The sequence below is a fragment of the Strix uralensis genome, chromosome 1 (assembly GCF_047716275.1).
Source record: "Strix uralensis isolate ZFMK-TIS-50842 chromosome 1, bStrUra1, whole genome shotgun sequence".
Taxonomy (NCBI): Eukaryota; Metazoa; Chordata; class Aves; order Strigiformes; family Strigidae; genus Strix; species Strix uralensis.
Genome location: NC_133972.1, coordinates 19,505,749 through 19,529,721, shown reverse-complemented (window position 1 = coordinate 19,529,721; position 23,973 = coordinate 19,505,749). Strand labels below are relative to the sequence as shown.

Below are 23,973 nucleotides of genomic sequence, written 5' to 3'. Positions count from 1 at the left end.
ATTTTACAAAAATAAGGATGTTCCATTTTCCTACTTGGTGACTTTTGAGATACTATTTTCACTCTGAAGGGCTGATCAATTGCTTCTGAAGAGGCTGACAGTGTAACAATGATACAGTGAGATCTGTAGTTTCCTTTGGACTCTTGGTTAAGTACAACAAAAAGTTCTAGGCAGCCTTTACTATTCAAGCAAAATGGATACAACTGCAATTTTTAAGTTCTTGCTGCTGAGATTCTCATATCAGCAACATAACAAAGATCAGCCAGTTTCCCTGAGACAGAAAACTGATGCTTGAAATCTGAAGATACATCTCCAGAGAGAAAAAATACCATAAAATTCAAAGCATGTGTGGAAGCTATTTCCCCAGATGCTTCCACTCTTGTAGAAGTAGACTTGACATTTTTGACGCAAGGATGGTTCTCAAGGATTTCAGTTTCATGGTCATGGCATGAATATCTTCAACTGACACAGCAAGATCTTTCATCAGCTGCACTAATGTCTTTTTCAAGGATTCTGACACAGAATTTGGCATTTTTTTCTTCACCTGTCTCTGGTGTTTGGGTTAATATACTCAGGTGGTATCAAATCTCTCTCCATTCCTGCACTCAGATTCTAAGGTTATATTCCTCAGCTTTCATATATATTACTAGGGACCTTACTTCTCTGCTTGCCATGACCAACACATAAAGGTAACTTGAGGAACTGGAAGGGAGCCTATCAAGAAATTATATTTTGGTCATCAATAAATCCACAACATTTTTTGTATGGCTATTCAAATCAACAGTGGTGAAAGGGGGAAGAAAAAAGGGCCTTACCACTTTCAGAGGCATACACAATACTTTCCATCTTCCAGTAAGCATTTTTGCTCTCCATGGAAAAGTGGCAGAACCCAAGTTCATGTCTCAGCTTCACTACCATTTCCAGGTAACAACTGCCCCTTCTGTGGTCTCAAGCCCAAATATTCTGTGGGGCAAAACCTAACGCTTCCTTCAGAAAATACCTGCTAAATCCCTCACCTCCCATCCCCCTCCATTTTCGCAGTCATCCAGTCTCTGGGAACTTGAGGACAGTTCATATTAGCAACCAAGGCCCAGTTTAACCTGTGATCACTTAGGAAAGCTCTGTGCAGTCCATGTAGGAGTAACCCTGCTATAGCTGCCCTACTCTCGGTGCCCAAGGTAACCGACGGAACGCCAGCACAGGCAGGTACCTCTGTTGGCCCTGTGTGCACGGTGCAGACGTGGCTTGAAATAGCTGGTGCGCGTAACGGAGAGGGGAGCCCATCCGCACCTGCACACTATCTCTTTCTCTCACTCCGGCTTGCAGCAGCGCTTCCCTCCCACACGCCTCTATCACAGCCAGCCTCAATTTACACTGGTACATCGGGTAGCAGGATCATTTTGTCAGATGCCGGCCAGTTACCTCATGTGCTAAAAATAGAGACACGCAGCAGCAGCAGTGACTGACTGGCAAACGCCTTTTTAATGATGACTGATGTATTCAATCAAGACAATATGCAAGATGTAAATTGCTAACAATGAAGGACATCTGTATAAGGACAGATGAGGTGAAAACAACAAAACACCCTGGCTTTGCTTATGAGACATGTATGAAAGATTTCTGCCGCTCTTTTCAACCACAGTGCTATTTAGATTACAGTTACTTAAAGCGAACCAACAACAATATGAGATCTTCTGCTACTCTAAGAGAGGCTATAAAAATCTCATTGTCAGCCGCATCATTCATCACGATAACCTCATTTCAACTGAAATAAAATCTCTGAGACATCACCTCCCCCCCGCCCCCCCCCCCCCCCCTTCCTTCCCTTTTTTATTTGCCTATAATAAGGTCTATAGTCTGGGGAGCTCTCAGGCTGAATTCCATGCATTGTGATTCACAAAATGAAAATCTGGTATTATATGCCCACTGACATTCACATCAGCAGCAATTCATGCATCAAAAAGCCATATGCCATGCACCTCTGATTTAACTGTACTACAAAAACATATCCTAGAAAGAAGAAATAAAAATACAGAGACAAGAGTGGTTCCTGGGATCTGATTATTATCCACACTTTAAGACAGGAATGACAGGGGCAATATCGCAAAATATGCTGTTTTGGTGACAGTTCCAGTCAGGTTATATCATTTCCCTTAGTGACTAACATACTCTACATGCAAGTGAGGAATTCTTTCTCAGTGCAAAAGGTTTCTACAGAGTACAAAAAAAGCATTTAGCACAGATAACCTACACTCAGGGTTTCTCCTCTGGTTATCAGGCTTTCCACTCAATCATCATTTTGAAGGCTGAGATATTTATTGGTTTGATCAGCACCCACAGAGATGAAAATGAAGAGTGCTTTGAATATATGAAGTACCAACAGTTTTAAAAATTGCCATCTCCAGGGTGTTAAGCAGACCCGTACATGTTCTACAGTAACACACAGACTTCATTAGAAAGCTGGGGGATAAAATCCACTTTGCCGATGATGGCTACGTTTTTCACAAATAAGAGATTTCACTGTTGAAACCAACAGCGACTTCCGTCACTGGGGAAAGGATAAGACTAACAAGTTTCTGACCAAGAAATGGATTATACTAAAATACTCTTTTCCTTTTTTTTTTTTTTTTTTTTAAGTAACAAATGTTTTCTTGAGACAACCCTTCCTTTCCTTGCTTTTTGCTTGAAGAATCCACCTCTTTCTTAGTGTACCCATCCTGGCATATAAATGGGCAGAATTTCACCTTTAAAATGCCTTTTCTTTTAAGCCTATGCCCCCCATGAAATCATCACATATGTGGTCACTGGAGAAGGATAGTTCAGCTAGGATAATAACTAGATGTGACCCTGCTACTAAAGACTTTTGAAGCCTTCTGGCAAAGACAGAAAATAGTAAAGATATTATTTTTAATGCAAAAAAATCTTTGAACTAGAAAAATAGTTCATAAGCTACAAAGTGCAGAGAAAGGGCAAGTGTTGTTCCTTACTGCTTCATTATCCAGTCTGAGTACTTATATTTCACAAATTAATTTTTTAAAAATGTATTTGCATTCTTGACAGTGCTAGTTAAGACTGAAAAGTTTTCAAAAGGAAGCAACCAACTAGATTTAAAAATGCAATACTCTTGTTCAGTTCTTTGGAGCTTGACGGTCCCAATCTTTGGGGTATGAATATTTAAATTTAGATCTGATTTTTACACACTGATGCCTCAGTAAGTACAAGACTGCACCTTCAGAGTCTTAAACACCCCATCTCAGGTTCCTGCAGCCAGAAGCAGGAGACGAGTAATAAACTGGCTTTGACAAATGCCGTGGGACATGTTTGGAGATCTGACAGGTGTAGATAAATGCGCAGAGACAGAGAAGACTAAACAGAGCCATTCCTAAATGAGCAGCTGATGAAGGAATAAACTTGCAATATCCAGGCCACAAAAAGCATAGAGGGAACAGAGACCAAATGCTAGGGAAAGGTCTTAAACAGGCTCTCCCTACATCACATTAAACTGCAATGCTTAAAACAGACCCTTCTTAAAGAAGTGGTTGCTAATGGAGTAGACCCGACAACCTTCCTGCACCCAAATTATGCTCTTCTAGGAGATTCCCATTGTATTTAGAGGGTGGTTTCTTTCTTCAATTAAAAAGTCACATTTTCTGAATAAGGTATGCAGCAGACTTGCAAAATGTTGATTGCTATACATTTTTAATATAAATTCATGCATTACACAATTAATGATACAATATATTTATAGCAATTATCTGTTTTCAATAAAAGTTAATAAAGTGCTAATGGCCTCAGGTGTGAAAATGTGGAATTTAATTTGTGCTAATCTGCCTAAGCCTGGGGAATACTGAATTCACTCTATGTGAGAATAATTTATTTGCTGTATCCCTGACTGATACAAACAAAGCATTGCCAAGGGAAGGTGTCATAAAACTAACAGAGAGGTGCAATTGTTCCATTAGCCTGGCGTTTCAAACAGGTAAAATGCAAACAGAACAGCCTTCCAAAGCTTGTCTTAAAAGAAATTAAATCCGTCTGCTTCAGACTGGTGACAAAACACCCATAAGAAAACAATAAATGCTTTGGAGAGCATCTGTGAAGGGCTATTTATCATCCCTTTCCCTCCTTATCATTGAAAGGAAAAGCAGGTGACGGACAGATTTACAGATTGACCAAAGGATTTTACTTTCAAGTTTACTTGAATGAACTTTTTTCCTGTTTGAGGTAATGGTTCTTTCAGCACCCAGAGCTATCATTTACCATCCTTCTCCAAGCACCCCTGTGAGGGGGTGGGCAAGAGGGGCAGGGACACCACCTTTGGGGCTGGAGCTGCTGCTGCAGCCTGGAGCTGTGACGGGGTGACGGAGGAGGCTGGAGCAAGCGGCCAGACATCCTGGTTCTGCCTTTGGCCCTGCCGCTGCTTCACTGCCCAGGCACTTGAGCTCTGGGTGCCTTTGCCTCCCTCCTACAAAATGTTTATGACAGCCAACTTTGCAATAGCAGAAAAGTGCAGAATATTGTTAGTGCCACTAGAGGGGATCACTTGAGCATGCTAGGAGACCTGCTTCTCCTTCAGGTGTGCGGCAAAGCCCTGCCACTCACTCCCAGGTCAGGCATGGAGCTGCCATGGCAAGGACTAGCACTATAACAACAAGGTTGCAGCCAGGGTGGCATTTCAGGCAGGATCTGTGCACAGTCTGCTCTGCGGGTCTCCCCGATTTGCAGAGGACCCAGCAAAGCTGGTGACTGCTCCCTGCCACATTGCTGCTCTGACCCTTTCCAAACGACCCCCTATACCTTTGCTCCCTTATGGGTAACTCTTATTATCAGATAGTGGTGTTGGCCCACAACATGTTTCCACACAAAACACCACTCACACAAATACACTCCTTAAAAGCCTGCCCTTGAACATTTAGTCATATTTTGAACCTAGCTTTACACAATTACTCATCCTACAGCTGCCGAAAGCGTGACAACACTAGAGAAGCTGAGAACCCTGTGGCATGGCATTTCCAAACCGTGAGAGAGCAAGGAAATGGTATTTTTCATTTTTATGTTATGCTTGGTTACCTTTTCTGTTATCTTGTCACAGAGCAAGGAAAAATGTTGACAGGGTCTGACCATGAGCAATAAACATCTTTTGTGGTTATCAAATGCCTCAGTGTTTGCTTTGGTATTTAATTACAGGACTCACGTAGGGCATTTATTGTTTGCATCTGCTGCCACTGTGAACAACGTCTAGTCTACTGATTACCACACAAGACAATTTGTTATGTGTATACCTGTCAGTGACATATATTACCATCTGGCTGAGCAGACCCCACTCCTGCACAGGGAACCCGTGCTGTGGCTTGGTGCGTCATGGAAATAGCCAAGTATCCCAAGTGCGGTTGCTCAGGGTACCCAGGTCTGCCACTGTGAAATGAATGCTAGCTTTGCCAAAATGCTGAAACCACAGGTTTTTGGGTTTTCTGAGAATGTTTTTCTTATTACAAAATAAATTTTCATAGAACCTTTAAAAGCTGGTGTTTTATACTATGATCTCAAACACATGGCCAGCAGGCAAAATAAATTAAATTAACTCGATCTCTCAGTAATGAGAAAAATGCATTGGTAGCATCATTAGCCAACTTCGTCCCACTTTCCTGTTCCTTAAACCTGCAGTTTCAGTGAATGCAGGAGATTTTGATTTCAAGTGCCACACACCACAGGACTTCCAAGTTTTTCAGTTTTGTCATCCCCTACTTAGCCTTGATGAAATGATAATCTGTGTCGTGTTATAAGTAGTCATTTTTGGCCATCTAAAAACCTAAAACTACACTAATACACTAATAAAAGCAGCTATCATTGTGCCCATTCTCTACAAAGCAGCTTCAAAACCTTGGTAGGCAAATCAAATAATTTCATTTTTTTCCTTCCACACTGGGACTGGAAGCAGTAATTTTTATTCTTAATGTTGTTTTTTTTTTAAGATGGCACTACACTAGGCACAGAATTAGCGAATTGTTCATATCGTTCTGCAGGTCTAATAAGCCGAGCTATGGCTGGCCCTGCAATTAAAATAATCCATTTGTTCACCCTTCCTCCTATTAGCATGTGAACTTCAAACCTACAGAAAGCAGCAGACTGAAATCTCTGGAGACCAGAGGTAAGAGGATAATCTTGTCCCCTACATAACATCCTACCTGTGGTCTCTTTGTCTCACAACAAACAATATGTGTATTTTACAAGAAGATCACTAAGAAGATAGCCATCTCAATGTAAATCCTCATTAGGGCAACACAGGTGCATTTACTTAAGTGCAACTAGCGGGGATCAACTAAAAATTTTCCATTGGGAGTATGCTTTTATTTGGCTCCATGGAAGGAATTTTACAGTGGGGCAGTTACCTTGAATTCCACCTACCGTCATGTTAACCCCCCCCCCCCCCCCCCCCCCCAAACTAATTTAAGTACATCTTGGTTTGTGTGGCAGCAGAGCCTGATTACCCTGAACAGAGTGTACGTGGTCCCTACATGAGGAAAAACTGACTGATGGGCACCTATTTAAATGGGCAGGCTTGTGATGAAGGGTTCTAGATGCTGGAGTGCGAGATAACTCAGTTCAGCCTTCTTACAGTCAGCACTGACTCCAAAAAATCAATACACAATGCTTTCTTCTGCTGCAATAAAACATGTAGAATTATGTAAAGCTTGGAGACAAGATTATATTTTCGAAGTCATAAACCATGCTGCCTGCTCACAAATGACTGTGGAGGACAGAGCTTGTGAAGTGTCCTTTGATCATCTATAGGCTCAAAGAAAAACAAAAAGGTTTCAAATGGAATTGTTGCCACTTGCATGTCTGTCTACCCAACTGCATCTCAATTTCTCTAGGAAACTCACTAGACATGAATTATGTATGTCTTAAAATGTTATAAAGGCATAATATAAGCTTAGCTGCCTGACTGAATTATTCTATTCAGACATCTACCAGTATATTGAGAGACTGTAAAAAAGGTTTTAGGTCTGACAGTATCAAACTATCACCATAGAGATGCAAGGAGTTTTTCTAATGCAAGAGTTGACAAAAGGTGTCTGTCTTAATGAATGAGAATGAGAGAGACAAAGCATGAGATCATAAATGTTTCACTAAAACACCATAGAATTCTTCCAGCTATGAGCAAAGTGCTTTTTTAATTATTTTTTTTAAGCTTTAAAAATGAACGAACCTATATGAACTCTCCACAACATGGATTGAGGAAACACGATGTCACAGTATGCCATTTTATTATCAAAAGAAAGTCTTAATCTGATGCTTAAAAAACCCTTGAGAACTGGCACTGAAACCTGAGGGGAAGTATTCAATCACCTCACTTCTTTCAGCGTCTGTCATTCTCCAATGCAAGAGAGGAGGAAATAAATCTCTATATGTGCACACAGACCTCCTACACCCCCTCAATGTACAAGCTATTGTGATTAATCAAAAGTTTAAAATTAAACAAAAAGCTCCTTTTCTTCAATTCTGATTAAAGATCAAAGCAAGTGGATTAGCTTTTTAGCAGAATCTCCAGGTCTCAAGACTTGGCATCCAATATACTGAGAGGGTCCAATTTTGTTTTGGAGATTTTTGGGGAGGAAGGGAAGAAGGAAGAAAATGAACGATCCCATCAGCCAGGTGGGTAGTAAACCATAGCAAAGTGGTGTTTTATACATTACCATGACAATCAAGTTATTGAAACTGAAAAATAGTAACACAAAGAGAGGATAAAAGATTTTTTCCACAGTAACTAAGCTACTGCATCTTGTGAGATCTGCTTTCTTCCCATTCACTCCTGTAAGCAGAGGCTGAATGCTCCCTGGGTCCATACGGCCTTTGCCTGCCAAGGTTTCAAAAGTAACTGCATAGAAACAGGTACCCTTAGCACACAGGAAAGATGCAGAAAGAACACTAACATGCCATGATCACCAAAGCCTCTTGCCAGGTAGGGATTAAAAATGGTGTTGTTTAGTTTGGTAAAGCCATCAGCACTGGCAGCTGTCACCCACCAACCAGATGGGTAAACCTTGGGTACCACTGTGTAACGTATCATCCCCCACAAATCCAGAAGTGCTTCATAAGCCCACACAACACAGTTTGCTTCACTCACAGATCCCTTTAGACATTTATCAGCTGAGTAATGCACATCACCACCACATGTCATTTGAAGTGGATAAGAGCACAAAAATCTCCTTATGACTAAAAGAAAGGATTAAGATAAGCAGAACATAATTACTGAACCGTTAGAAATGAGTTTCGCAAGAGTTTACTATTCCCTCCCCTTCACAAAAGCAGTTAGAAAATCAAGCATGATTTCCGCAGGCAGAGATCCTGGGTCCGTCTCTCATGCACTGTAGTGCCACCACCAGACACAAATCCCGGTAGCCTGATGGCAAATGTTTCAGGTTTGCCCCACGGAGTTAAGAATCACCTGCGTCTTCAATGACACGTGCAGTAGGACCTACTGCCCATGTTGCTGAACCTGAAAGAGCTGCTGGGTGAAGTCACAGGATTTTCAGCAACAGAAAACACAAATAGCAAACTAGTCAGATCAGAGAAGAAACTACCTGATTTTCCATGAAGCTCCACTGCAATACCTAATACTGAAAAGTAAATTTCTTTGTTTTCTTTTTACGGTGATCTGGGCTGTTGCCAGAAACAGGATCATTCTTTTCCTGAATCCCCTAGGATTACTAATAATATTCCAATTCAAGTTGTGGGGAATTATGTACACAAGTTTTTCTTCTACTGAGACAGAAGGTCTGTAAGTAATAGGCAGTTGTTAATACATTTGTTTAAAACAAGCACATATTACGAAGCAGTCTCAAAAAAGTTGTTGCTTTCTTAAGCCCTTGATTTTAGGTTTCTATATTGTTCATGAATTATCTTGCTATTGCTCGTTCTGCAGTCCTGGACCATTAGATAAGAGAAGCGTGTCAAATTCCATGCAAGAACAAGCCTCTAGGTCATCTAGATACAACAGCACACAGTTTGGACTTCCCTTCTCTCTTCTGCCTGGACTCTGATACTGTTGCCAACTATTTTACCTAAAAGAACTCAACAAATGTTATCCAGCACTGTGTCCTAAGGATTTACCTTCATTCTGCAGTGGAAAATGTAAATTTAGACCACTTCAATGATAGACAGTTCCAATTAGAAATTAGGCATGATCATTCTTATTAGCTCTCACATAACATTTGAGCCTGGTGACACCAGAGCACTTGTATGGCACATGCTGACAACAGTGCAACATTTTTCATTCTCAACCAACAGCTCTATAACCAACATCTAGTCTCAGGGAGAGGCTCAAGATCCAGTCAAAGGATCGTAACAAAGATAAGGATGCCATCTGGCCACAAAAGCGTGAGTTTGTCATTCTTACAAAATGCCAAAGATACTTTTCAGCCTCCTGGTAAGCTAGACAGTTAAAATAGGATGTCTAGAGACCATTAAGACAAACAGTCCTGTTCTCCATAGCTTTGCTGATAGGAGATTGGTTGAAACTTCCAGAACTCTGTCTTAAAACAAAAAGGGTGCAATACTGAGGGTTTTTTTTAGGTTGTTTTTGTTTGGTTTGTTTTTTGTTTTGGTTTGGTTTGTTTTTGTTTTAGAACACTGAACTGCACAGCACTTTGTCAGAATTGTGTCCACTCTTGAATATTTTATTACTTTAGTGCTCATATGAAATGAAAGGGATGCACAGAATTATCACTGCAGTACTCTCTTTGCATTATTTACAACCTTAGAGGCTGCAGCACTCCAGCATAATATTGGTAACATAAAAAGGCAGAATTTCTCCTCAAGCCAGGTGTTTAGTTTCACAGTCTGCAGTGCAACATGATGGAAAAAGGTCTCTGAACATCCCTTACACATCCCATCCCCTACCCCCACCTTCTAAATGCTGGCCCTCTGATGTGCAAGGAATCTGAACAGATGAAAACTCCATAGCATTCAGCAGAAGCGGGATCAGAAACCCCTGTTCCTCTTGCAAAGAATACATGGCCTTGCTTCACCATCCTGCCCAGTTATTCCCACCCCACCCTTTTTCTTGCCTTGTTAAAGTCCTCTGAAGTTGCCCTCATTTCCTTCCATGTCTTGTTCAAGAGCTGAATGCAGATACAGAAGAACTCCTCAAACGATCTGTCATGGGTGAAGAACATGGGATGGAAATCGTTGCAGGTCTCACTGGCTAAAAACAGAAAAACAAGCAGGGTGGAATAAAACATGTACAGGCAGGAACTTCAAAAAATAAACATAAAATACAATCAGCCACAAAATTTAGAAAACACTGTAATTGAGAGGAATCCCAGTTCTAGTAGCAAAGGATGTCAAAACATTATCCTGAAAAGCCAGCCTTGGTCTCCAGTCTTAAAGACAACGAAACACCATATAGAGCCTGTCTGCAGGAGAGCAGCAGCAAGAACAAGAGGAAGCAACTACCTGCTTGCCTGAATAGTCTCTCAATGAGCGTTTCGTTTGTGCCAAGATTTGTGGTTCAGACTGGGACAGAGAGACACAGGGAAGAAGCACAAGTCTCCTCATGAAAACAACAGCCTTCCCCACTGCTAACAGGATGTAATATATTGCCTGCTGAGAACCAAACACCAAACCTCATCAGTCACATAATAGTATTAAGAACAATGTACACATTGAAATGTGAAGCTCTGCTGACACAGCAGATGATCTACCATATTGTACATGGATATACCACAGAGGTAACCAGAGGAATCTAGGCAGACATATACATGAGAATATAACTGATCAAATTTGTTCTTTGAAAATAACTGGAAACAAAAGAAATGGATCTTCTGTTATCTGTCCCTTATCTGAGATGGGAAAAAAAACCCCAACCCCAAGCTTTCTTTTTTAATCAAATACTGGTTTTAAGGAAGGAAAAAATAAAATACTGTAATGATGATTCCAAAAAGGAAAAGTACAGTTTGGCAAGACTGCTGTGAATCTCCTTGAGAAAAGAATGGATTTTCAAAACATGAGGGCTGAAGCAGTGTTGACCTCTGGGCACATCCGAGCAATCAGGGAACAGAAGAGGCTTTAGCCAAGGACTGAAAAAGATCCTTATCCTTCCCATGACTTGCAGGGCCACCTCAGTAGGTTGCATATTTATGTTCTTAAAACACTAACAAAAAAAGTCAAGTTGACTAAGCCTTTCTTCACATAACCCAGTCCTCAGATCTCTCTGCTTCAGCTTTCACCTCTGCATGAGTGCTCCTTTGGACTTTTCCAGCAGTCACTCACATACCTACACAGTAGCATCTTCCCTTTTTCAGGATCAAACAGTCACTGGTTAGGCAAGCTTCCTTTTCTGCAAGAACAGCAGAATTATCAAGCATTGGGATATATCACCCTTTTCCTGAGGCTGGATCACTGTCTGACATCTGCTTTCTCTCAGTGGAACTGGAGAAATTAGAATTAAAGCTCTTTGCAGGAGAATGTGAATGGCTCAGGCAGGCTGACTCCCTGCATCAGCTGCAAACACTTGATCCTGGTACCTCTTCTAGCTGCAAAACCACCCTTTCAGCGTGTTTAGTTACCTCTGCTACACCACTAGGTCTGCCATAGGAACATGAGTTGTGCTTAGAATTACCTGAGCCCTCAAAGAAAAAGCGTTTGTGATCTTTCCCAATATGCAGTATTTCAATTATAGAGCAAAACTCTGAAGCTTAATTGTAAATTTGAAGCTTAATTTTACCATCAGATTTACTAAGATCTAATCAATTCCTCAGCTACGTAGAGAGGATGAGAGTTAATTTTGGAGCACAGGTTTCATTCTAATCAAGTAAACTCCATTTACTTCAAAGGATGTGCAGTCAAAGGGGAATTAGTCAAAGCAGAAACTTGTATTTATGAGGCACGATTCAATCCCTTTAAGAGAATAAAATGCCTCGGGCGTGATTTTCAGAGCACCTTCAGCTTCCATTCATTCCACTGGAGCTGCAAGGGCTCAGCACTTCCAATAATCAGACCTTCAGCCTGTAATAATGTCAGAGACACAACAGAACAGATTCTCAGAGGGCACTTGTCTTTAAGCCATGAAATACTATAATGATGAGAAGAAATAAAATAACACCAAGCAGAAGAATGCAGTCAGTACCTTTGCTGTATAAATCACAGCACGAAACAAGGCAATAACCCTTGACACATGCTGGCCTTTCTGATCCTCCTCAGAGCCTGAGCTTATCACTGCTCCTGCTCATAAAAATCAATAAATCAAAATTAATGGAAAGGCTAGGGATTCTCAGAAACTGATCATCCGTTCTAACTCATGCTCCTTACGATAATCAGCCCCAAACTGTATCTACTATGTTGACTGCTCTGCATGCAGAATCAGAGGTGTCACCTCCCCCCACCTTTTTCTATGAGTAGGCAACACACCATGTTTTATGCCTTTTCAGTCTGAAAAAGTAAAAATCACTGTTATTGATATAAATGGAGAAAGTTAGGCCTATTAGAAAGCAAGATCAATGTCTTAAAGCACAAAACAAATACTAAGAAAAATTCAAAACCAAATGACAAACAGCTTCCTCAAAATTCCCACCAGCATCCAGATAGTAGAGGAAAAAAAAGTCCATATTGACTTCAAAGGTAGCTTTTTGTATGTCTCAAAAATTCTATCCAAAATAATACAACCTGATGGAAAAAAAATCACAAACAAAGCACATCAGCAGTGTTTACATTATAGCATATCTACAGGCTGCAGCTGAGGTCACGTCTATGTTCTCCTCAGAGTGTTTAGATATCTAATGAAAGACAACCCTTGTCCCAGTATGTTCCTTCTCCTTTTAAAAGGTAAGATGAGGATGAAGCAAAAGGCAATACTGTGTTACTAGCGTTTTCCAAACTAGAGTAAGACCGAGACATAACTTACAATCTTACCCCACTCTCTCCAGCCCCAAGTCAGCATCTCCAACATCAGAGCACTGCCTGTCTCTGCAGAATGGGCAAATTTATAGACTGCTCGGTTTTACTGATTAAAAACTTTGTGGATTTATTTTTTCACTAACTTGCAATTTGACTAGTTCTAAACTGAAACAGAGGTCCAGCATTACAATAATTTGGAGACCGTCTATATAAGACCTGCATGCAAAATTCCTGCCCTTAAGCCCAGGACTCTCTAACCTTCATTTTCAAGAGCAGGGACTAACCACATTTATAACCGCACAAAAAACCACACACGGCTGCAGCGCAGGGACACAAATCATCATGACTATTTAATAACATCATCAAGTTTTAATTACGCCTCTGTGAGATCACCTTCGAAAGGCAAGTCACAGATGTCTGGCCTACATAAATTAGGTGAAGATCTTGTTGATTTTCCTTTCTTGGCACAATTCTCGGAGCTGTAGATCAATGTGCCACCTCTCAGGATTCAAGTAGTCCTTCAAGCTTCTAGCTGATCTATAGCTGTGACTTTGAGGAAGAAGCTTTGTTCATTTCTCATCATAAATTGCACTGGCAAAAAAAGAGCTAATTTCTACCTGGGAGTTTATGTGGTTCCTTCAGTGTATATTTTTAGTGTCTACCCAACAGAATTTTGTCTGTCAATTCATTTCCTGAATTACAACAAAGACATTCAAGCATCCCAGACTGTTCGAGCAGTAAACAGATTTGATATGTTATGCTGTTCCTCTGTGAATTAGTAGAAAACAACAGGAAAAAGAAAACAAATTGAGAAAGAGGAAGAGAGTTATACCTTCATTTTTTACCTCATCTCTAAATGCCTTTTCCCGTGAGAAACACCACCATCAAGTCTGAATTTCTTTTATCTTTGTCAAGAACAGTTAGGTATTTGCATATTTGCATAAACCTGTCTTGGAAGGGCACAGATTACATGATGATGTTTCAATAACTGTTTGACTTGAAGTACAGTAGAGATTTGAATTTCAAAGTTGCTGTGGTGAACTGAATACAGACAATAGGGATTTCTGCATGCAAGACAGATTCCAGGGAAGGACGAGTGCACCAGACCAGACACCAGGCTGGTGTGTCACCTCACTGTTCAAACCAGTATGAACAAAAGGTCACCAGTTCAACAGAAGCTAGTTGATAGCTGAAGTGCTGATTACATCTTTCCCCCACCTTGAAAAGTAGGGTATGTGTAGATATCTATACCTAGTTTCCACTTGGAAAGGGAAAAAAAACAACCAACCATGAATACAATTTTTTTATCTTACAATTTTTGTTGTGCAATACTTGAAAGTAACACAGAGATAATCTCTCCCTTCCCGAAAAGCTACAACAGCAGACAGAGACACAGTAATATACCTCTCTAGGCAAGGTACTGCCCTTGATCTTAAAAAACCTCCCTGACTCTGCTAAACCGCTGTGTTGATACTAGATACTCACCCCTCACTGCATCTTTAAAATGGCATATGGTCATTCTGACCTTCCTTGTGAAGTTCTTTAATTCAAGAAATGAAAAAGGTTGTACTGGTGTGAAGCAAAATAATAAATAGCTGTATCTATCATGAAGAGGAATGCTTGAAATTAGGAACCACCCAACCCATTATTTTCAAAATCCATTCATGATGCTATGGGGGGACAAGTTGAGGTTACTTAAAAAGGCATTTTTCTGCAAATTTAAGGCTTAGACCCATCGCATTGGGAATGCATGTGAAAGATTATTTACTAATTCCAAATGAGCCACCTCATTCATGGATGTCAGCCACATACAACTGGTCCACAAAATAAAACTAGAATAGATTTGATTAAGTAGATAATAGATAAAAGTGATAACGTTGCTGTGTATTTCAAATATTTTAAAAACAGGCAGACAGCTTAAATCAATCAAATTATTCAGTCAGTCATATAAATACGGTCACCTCATGTTAATACTACTATACATAAAGAGACAGGCAGGCACCTGTGGTGAGGAGTAAGCCTTTGTGCTGGGGTTGGTATTGACAGATCCTGTGCAGCCTGAAACTCATCAAGAAAAGCATCCTGAAATTGTATCAGCATAATTTTGAGATGAGGGAAGCAGTGATGCAGAGCTCTGGGAAACTGGTTTGCAAAGTCCCAGGGAGAGAGTGGTTTGAAAACATCTCCCTGTCTGAACGGTACCTGGGATCCATGTGATCCAATCTTCAGAGAGATCAGCGTTTTCTATTACTGAGCTGCTGCTTAATTCTGGGAGAGCCATTTATCCCCTCTGTTGTTTTCCTCAGTTTCACAGAATGGAGATGATAATATTTGATCAGAGAGGAGGCGGGTGGAAAGATCCATTGCACTTTCTGAAGTGCAGCAAGATCCACAAATGAAGGGTGCAATATGGACCTTGGAAATATCATCTCCACTTGGCACAGCCTCCTCTGGGATTCTTATTTGCCAGTAACAGAAGACAACCAAAGAGCAACTAATTCTCACTAGCTCTCAGGAGAAGCAGCACTGTAATTTCTGCTTCTCCCTGACGATGCGATACAGTAAAAATAACTACTGCCATGACCATTTTTATATATGCAATCAAAACTTGTCTCAGTAACACATAGAGTACATAAGAAAAAGTGCACCTAATACTGCAGAAATACAGCAATTGCCAAGTTATCTACACCACTGATCCCTGTAGTCTGCTGGCAATAGTTTGAAAGAAAACCTTTGGCTACCTTTCTGGAACATGATAGGGAAACAGTGTAATTTAAGGCAAAGAAGGTCACTAGCAATGGCAGAGCAGTAATGAAGTAGTAATATTGCTGCCAATCATGTAATTTTCTTTCCTAGGGAACAGTGGTGTTTAGAAGGCTCAACTGGTATTAGAACAAAAGCCACTCGTCCTTTTTACTTTGATTGTGAGAGTTAGATACAAGCAACTAAGCTTCAAGACACAGCAAAATGATGCAAAAAGCTAAGCTGCATTTGTTAAATTCTAAATCTAGGTGAATTATCTGAGGATTTTGTTTCGCCTGTTTTGAAACAAAATGGGGGTAAGGAAGCACACTGCACCACTGAACTGTGCAAGATGTGTCACTGGCTTCCCCAGGGGTGTGGGCGCATGTGTGTGTCTCAGAAAATGTCATCCCAGACAAGGATATCGGGAGTGAATCCAAATCCAAAATTTCAGCACGAAAATAGCATACACACAATTACTCTGGAAAGCAATGTAAAGCAAGGAAAAAATGCCCCCTCTTTAACATGGTATGTAGTACTTCCAGAGCACCAAAATTACCCAGCAATACATGGCTACAAGAGACCTTCAACAACTTACCTTACCTGATCACATATTCAGTTGGAATAGAAACGATAAGAAATTGCTAAACATGCAGCAAAACTATCAACTCGAACTCCTCATAAAGACATAAGGCAACAGCATTTCTCTGAACCTATGAGACTTCTCATTAGGGGAGCTACAGAGGGAAACTGGAAGAAAAGTACACAGAAAAGGCTTCCTACAGTCCGTAAGCTTTCCTTTTTCAAGGCTGAGAATAAATTTCACCATGCAATGAAAAACAAGGATTCCACGAAGCCTCAAGCCTGGTGAGACAGGCAGGACTAGGATGTTTATGGCACATGCAGCCCCAAGCTCTTCACTAACTTACCCAGATTTGCTTTGAAGGTGGCTGCTGCTGTGTCATAAACACACCTTGTCTCCCCAAGATATCATTAAATAAAGGAGCTACTATTTAAAAATTCACCTCTCTCATTGTCCCAAATAAAAGCAGTGGAAGAACTCTGACTATTGAAGCACAAGTCAATAAAGCCCTGCACTCATCACTACCACCAGATCCATCAGTTCAGAGGTGGCATCTGTGCTATGCCCATAAGGAGGCAGCTGAAGAACAATATCCTGGAGGACTTACCCTGCCACGTCCAGAGCTGATGGTGAACTGAAAGAAACTAACGAAGCCACTAGTGTCCACACAAGCAGGCTGACTTTGTAAAGATAACTCCTTTTGCAACTCTCAGTAAATACAGATACTTCACTGCACCTCTCCTACTTAGAATGGACCTGAAGACTGAACATTGCGGTTTGGAAATGCAAACGGAGAAAGCCAAAGTGTAAAGAGAGGAGAGTTACTAAAAAGGCTCTTATATGCAACAAGGAAACAAATAAGATTACAAAGAGTCAGCATCATGCTGATAAGGGTTCCCCATCTCTTTCAAAAGCAGCCTATTTTTATTTGTGATAAAACAGGTGCTAGATATGAATAACTCTGAACTGCCTCTACCACATGTCACAGCACACTGTTGGGCAAACAGGAAAGTACTCTGCTTCCCTTTTCACTCCTCCACTACTCCCAGTATTAAAAAAAGCAGTGATCAATAACAATAAGAAAATGAAATCCTAAAACCTAATGGATAAATTGGAGTATCATTTTCAGAGGTGAGAGAGCACTTCATTCGAATTAGTCATGTACTTCTAGGAGAACTCTTTGAGAGTGACAATGGTATGAAAAAGCAAGGGCTTGCATTTGTTTTATCAAAGAGGAATGTCTTTTGTGAAAAAAATTCATAGACCTGCAATTATGCTCCAGCATATTTACAGTATCCTTGAATAACAATATAGAATCATAGAATCATTTAGGTTGGAAAAGACCTTTAAGATCATCAGAATGTTAATCAATTAACCTGATAAATTTGCTTAGGGACTATTAAGTCTTTATGGTCACTTCTAGTAAACACATAGAATAAGAAGGAATTACACATATAAAGCAGAAGCTACAGAACCTTGTTTAACAAGTAAACATACTAAGCAAAATCTTCTTACAAAAGATAACACTGCTGCTCTGTCAGGTTCCTGACACCTTGCAAAGCACACAAGGCTATAAGGGCTACATGAAAGCTTAACCAAAAGAAAAAAAAAAAAACAAAACAAAAAAAACCCCCCCACACACCAAAAAAAACCTTATAAAAAAGCATTTCTAAGCCCACAGACTGTCTACTTGAAGTCCGACTGACACAGAGAGTGGCACTGACAGAAGGCCAGCTATGTTCAGACCTATCAAGGGAAACATCTATCACATCTGTTGCACATTGATACCCTAGTTCCTTTCCTCTTGCATCCTTTCTCTCCTAAACCCGCAGAGAAACTGGCCTTAACCATATCTCCAGACAAACCAAGAAGAATGACAGTAGCAATGGGGGAGGTATATATTCTCAGCATTTATAAAGAGCAACATAAAGTCAGTCACTTACACTTTGTAATCACTCTTTTTAGCCCTACAACACCCTTTGGCAAAGCTTATTGCTAAATGCTGTAGTCTGTCAACACTTTCTATTAACTGTTGCAGTACCACAGACCCAGAACACTGAGGGCTGGAGTCAGAAGTTCCTGGGTGCAGAACAAATGGGCACTTGCTCTGCCTTTGCTTGCGCATCTCCTTGATGTCCCCTCCCATGAGCAGTATACTGAGAAACTGCCTTTCATGGCAGGATTGCTGACTTTTCACTTCTTACTCTGACTGTTCTAGAGAGCACCAGCTTATTGCTTCTCCTCCTGAAGGGATTCTTGATAAAAAGCACACTCTTACCTCTAATTACCCATCTTCTTTATTAGGGAGTTACATAGACTGCACTACAGGTTATAGCCCGTGCCTCTCCAAAGACCTTCTGTGAGATACTTCATCAAGAATTTACTCTGGTTACCATTTGAAATACAGACCATGCTGTTTCAATTCACAAGAGAGGAGCTGTCACTGAAAATTAATTCTGCTTTAAATAGGCTGGCTAGGGCTCCATCTGTAAGCAAAACTTAAAGGAGCCTATGCAAACCTGCAGGAAAAACACTGCAAAGAGTAACCTGAGAAGGCTACAAATTTTTTAGGTCCCCCCTTGCTACCTAAGCAGCTCCCATTCCCCCTTCCCTCACACAGACCTCCTCAATAAAAACAAATGTTTAAAATTATAGTGCAAAGAAATTATGCGGTCATTGTGTAAGACAACTAATGGCAAAAACTTTTTTTTTTGGTATTTGATCTTACAGGTGAGCAATAGCAGGAGAACTGCAAGGAAGAAAAGCAAACGAGCAGATGGAGAAGCCAACAAACCAGCAATCAAGCCAGGAAGGAGAAGAATTTTTTTCCTGGTACCAAGTTATTCCCCTATTAGAAAAAAAGGGCTACAACTGAATTACCCATGCAGACCTGGCACAGATCAGCCAAAACCCCTCTGTACTTACCACTAGAGGTGTTTGTATATGAGACGCCTCCTTTGGTGCACTTTTGTGACAGGCTGTTAGGCTTCCCTCAGTGTCCCCATGGTGGGGTAATGAGGCAGGCTGGCTGCCCAATACCTCTGCCTAATCAGGCAGGCTAGCTCCCAAAGTGCAAAAGCTGGGAGGACAAATGACCAGTTATCTAGAAAGTGAGTAACGCAGCTAAACTTACACTAGCTCCTCTGCCACCACAGAAGAGGCAACAGAACACAAGCACTCTAAAATGCAGCCACTTGTTTTGAATCAATCCCGGATATACTCAAAATGCCAACCAAGGTAGCAGACTGAGACACGGGGGAAGATGACATTGCTATCAATAAAAAAAAAGATTGCCTGTAATTAAGGTGAAGGAATTCACTGTATCACATCCTAGAGCAAGGGCAGCTCTTCTTTCCTGTCAGATGTGGTTCTAACTATGCTGAAACTACATTGCTTGCTCAAGAACCAGGAGAAGCACACCTACTAGCTCTCCTTGACTTCTTTGAAAATATCTGCGGTACCACTACAACAGCATCTCCATTTTAGGACAACCCACTTTAGCAATAACACCTCTCCTCCCTCCCCTTCTGCATCCCTACAAACTGTGCACCTCCTTTAAAATATGTGTATTTATACATATATGTGTCAAATTGCCAGATAACTTCTGCCCCCCTCTCCCCTTTGTGAAAGTAAAATGTGAGAAAGAAGAAACCAGTCACTGGATACAAGTCTGCACAGGCAAAAACCTGTGCAATATACCCCAGGCTGGGAACACACTGGCATGTCTATAGCCCACCTGCTATTTCGTTCTTGGTCTGCCATGGGCAACCAGCAGTGCTAAGCGAGGCAGCAACAACCTAGTGATCTGTGGGGAAATGCAAATCTTGCCTCTCCTCATGAACTCAATTGCTATTAGAACCCAGTCGGACTTGCTGAGCCGAAGGTCATTAACTCACTGTGAAAACTGCATCTTAGTTATCTAACCAGAACCGCCTAAATTGTTTTCTCCCCCTACAAATTGTCTTAATTTGTAAATTATGTTTTTAACTATCTGGGCTAGAGTCCCAAAGTCAGACTGGCAGAACAAAAATAAAGCTGCTGAAGCATACTCTTTTAACATAGACCAAACTGAGTAATTGCTACTCACAAAAAAGGAAAACAGTGATGTTGGTGCAAGCTGCTCAGGAAACACTGAACCTTGGGGCTTGTTAGTGTGTTTATCTGAGATCATCACCATAACGCACAATGTGTCAAACATCTTCAAATGACTTTGTGAATATTAATCAATCTCTAGAATGACGTTAGTTAACATTAACTCTTCAGATGTCAAACTTAACCTCTTGAAAGGCAAGCAGAAAATTAAGTTAATTAGACCACAGGCTTAACAAGAGAAGCTATTTAAACAACACATTTCCAAGTGGCACATGCAGCTTGTAAGCTACTCCAGTGGAGTTTTTCACTAACACGAACTGAGCTGTTTGATACTATGGCTGCCAGAGCACAGTTTTGGATAGGTGAAACTATTGTCATCAAATGTTATGTTTTAGAGATGTTTAATTAGGCTGTAATACTGCCCTACTTTATGTTATTGCTCTTCTTTATAGGCTGAAACATTAAACTAGCATTTCAGGCATACCACTGTAAAAAAAAAAAAAGTTAAAACACTGTATTTTAGTCTGGGGAACAGGTCTTTTGCTTAAAAGTATTTTAGAGAGTGCAAACATTTTTAAATGAATTCCTGCTTTATATCCTAGGGCATTTGCATTGTATATTAACAGACATAATTCATTTTAACCCCATACCTTTTAGTTTATAAAGAAGTTTAAAGAATCGCCTAGTTCAGGGATAAGTGAAGTAATGCAGGTTCCTTCTTCATGATGCTTGGTGTAAAAAGCCCTTGCGTATAAATGAACATGTGGGAGACTGGGAGAGGAAAGAGGCCCAGAAAATACATTAAGACTTGCTGAGGTCACATCTTTGTAAACTGTCAGGATCAGGACAATAAGGAGGAAATTTGGTTTAAACTGTAATGTCTCTGGTGTTAATAACTGCACAGTATTTCTTTGTAGCTTGTTCCATTACATATCTAGTCTGTAGCTTTGTTGTTGTCATTGTTTGATATACGTTTTCTCTTTTGTATTGTAAATCTGTTATTTGTTTTGTCCTTGTTGACTATGAGAATTGAATAAAGTGATTTTTACATCATGCCTTGAGGTTCCTGGAGACAGTTATATCTTTTATCGCTTTATTCCACCCTGGCCATGAGTAATTATCTTAATTTTTCCTTGAGGGTCTTATTTTCCCAAATGTGTTATCACTCACACCAGAAATACGTCTGTATGCATGAGGATCATAGAATAGCAACATACAAAGATGAAAATAATGATTTCTCAGAACCAAACAAAAAAATATGCAGGCAAAAACCTTCAGCTGAAATTTCTCTGTTGGACTATGTCTGTATTTGAAAAAAGAGCTAAGCTAAACTGCTTAGAAATGCTCTCCTATTACTCCCATTGCAGACACTTAGCAATTTCAGACAGGAAAAATGAAAGTCATCTCATACAAGACCTCTCTTTGCTTCTGCATTTCAGTTTAAAATTAGTTCTCAAAATTTAGGATTATTGCTTGGCTGCTTTTTTACAAAGCATTATCCCAGTCATGTCTCAAGAGACATTGCATATAAGGCAAGTGTACTAGCCTTGCTTTTGTTAAAATAAACTGGTTCATAACACAGGCTAAACAATATAAAATCATCTGAAAAAAAATACCATCATGCCCTCAGAAAGCATTCTTCAATTCTCTCTTGAGTGAATCTGATCAGCTGTGACATATTTATGTACAGGTTATTAGCATCTATCTAAAAACTGTGAAGTAATACATCTGGAAAAGGAAAGTGTTTCCCAGTCTACTATGACAAGTTACAGAAATAACATTTCCAAACAAACCATCAAGAAACAATTGAGATTTCAAATGGGTTTTTTTTGAGAAATAGCTACATTTCTCCATCACCAATAGGACAGATTAGAAATGTTGGTTTCAAAATTACTAAGGTAAAAGAAGCACCAGATTAGCTTTATGAGAAAAATAAACGTCAACCCTTTCCCATTTAAACTTGAGAAAAGTAGTAGAAATGTTTCTTATGGTACTTTAAAATTCAGCAGCAAGAAATTGTTCCAGAAAGGAATTAAAGAGAGTCTGAACTGAAGCCATTCTAAACCTCTGTGGTTTTGGGGTTGTTTGGTTGGGTTTTTTTTAAACTGGATCCCAACGTGGTTTTTTATTCAGAAATTTCTGTCGAGCCTGAACTGGCAAAGACTTTGAAGGTGCATTGCTCTTGGCAGCTCAGAGTAACAGCTCAAATGAAAATAGAAACCCCCTGTCCCCAGCTGGGACTTGCTGAGCATGAGGAGCTAAAACCTGATCAGCACAAACATTTCTGCTCCTGCTGGAGATAACTTGCAGCCAAACAGCTCCATGTATCTGTGTGTACCTGGCAGGACACACAGACTTATCAAGTGTGGGGTAAGAGAGCTTTGCTTTTCTTTTCTTATGAGGTTCTGTCTGTCACTGCCCAAACATAGCATTAGCACCAACCACACTCCCACCGCCACAGTGCAATTCTCCTCTCGCCCTCCCGTCCCACCAGGCAGAGCTGGGGGAGTGAGGGAGCTGGTGAGAAGCTGGGGCTGGGTGGGAGGACAGTGAATGGTGCCCTGGTTCCAGCAGAGAAGGTGGCACCAGAGGCAGCACCTCTCCCACTGCTGCAGCCCCTCACGGACCTGCCTGTGGGACACCGACCGCTCCTTTTTTGACAACAGCCTGTGCTAAAACTGGACCAGAATGACCTCAGTCAGCAGATGAGCTCAAACTGGAACCGATTCAAAATGGACTCAACTGATTTCTCCTTGTGTTACCTATTTATTAATTTAGATAAGGCCAGCACCTCCTCACACAATACAAGGGGTTTCACTGTTCTTTAGTAGATTTAACAGGAAGCTAAAGCTTATAGACTTTTTTTTTGTTCTCATGCCTGAAAGACATGAGTGAAATTTCTTTGAAAGTAAGATCAGCACAGTCACTGTTTTTTAAGATGTAAGTTCAAACTATAAGAGGTTTCTGACAGTACAAGTGGGAGCCCAGCTGAAGCTGTACTCCCTCGCCATGCTCCAGCACAGGCCCAAACCAAGTAGCTCCACTGCCAGAGCAGAGGAGGGATTTCTGCCACCTCCCAGAAGGAGCAGTGCAGACACGCGGTTTGAGACATAAAGCCACCCGGGTGATGGCAGGTCTCGGCACTGTACCCCTGCCACTCCCTGGGCCCAGAGACTGGGCAGCAACAGACCTGGCTCCTGCCACGCTGGCAGTTCGGCCCCCAGATGATGCTTTTGGTGTTCAAACATGTAAATAGCCACAGTTCCTTCGTGCTTTCATAAAGGCTTTAAGTCTTAAAGAAGCTTAAGTTTTCACAGCTACCCACATGAAGGTACCCCAATTATGTGCCAAAGTTATGTCTATAAAATCTGCAAGAGAATCTGCTTTATGTTAAACATCTCCTTTTTGAAATCATACCCCTTCCTTCATTGTAAAGGGCACTTCCTTCTCCATCTCATGATGTCCTTCCCTTCTGTCCTACACACGGCCTTGCAAGTAAGGCAGATTTTTAATAAATTTGTCATGTGAGGAGTATACAAAAGCAAACACAAGGTTTATATTTAAAAAAGGGAGGAGGGAAAGGTGAAATTGGTTATTGTCAGGGCTGTTCTCAATAGCAGGCAAAGCTTCAGAACAAATTTTGAAGGAAAGTACGTAAA

The 23,973-nt window shown here is 40.7% G+C and overlaps 1 protein-coding gene across 2 annotated transcripts in view; it reads right to left on the bottom strand.

The window, feature by feature from the left end:
* The window catches only part of ELMO1 (engulfment and cell motility 1), a 309,226-nt gene that overhangs the window by 95,788 nt on the left and 189,465 nt on the right, over positions 1 to 23,973 (bottom strand). For both annotated transcript variants that reach the window (XM_074858472.1, XM_074858461.1), the window contains exon 17: positions 10,071 to 10,207. In XM_074858472.1, the coding sequence (XP_074714573.1) occupies positions 10,071 to 10,207 (137 nt within the window). The remainder of the gene's footprint in view (positions 1 to 10,070; positions 10,208 to 23,973) is intronic.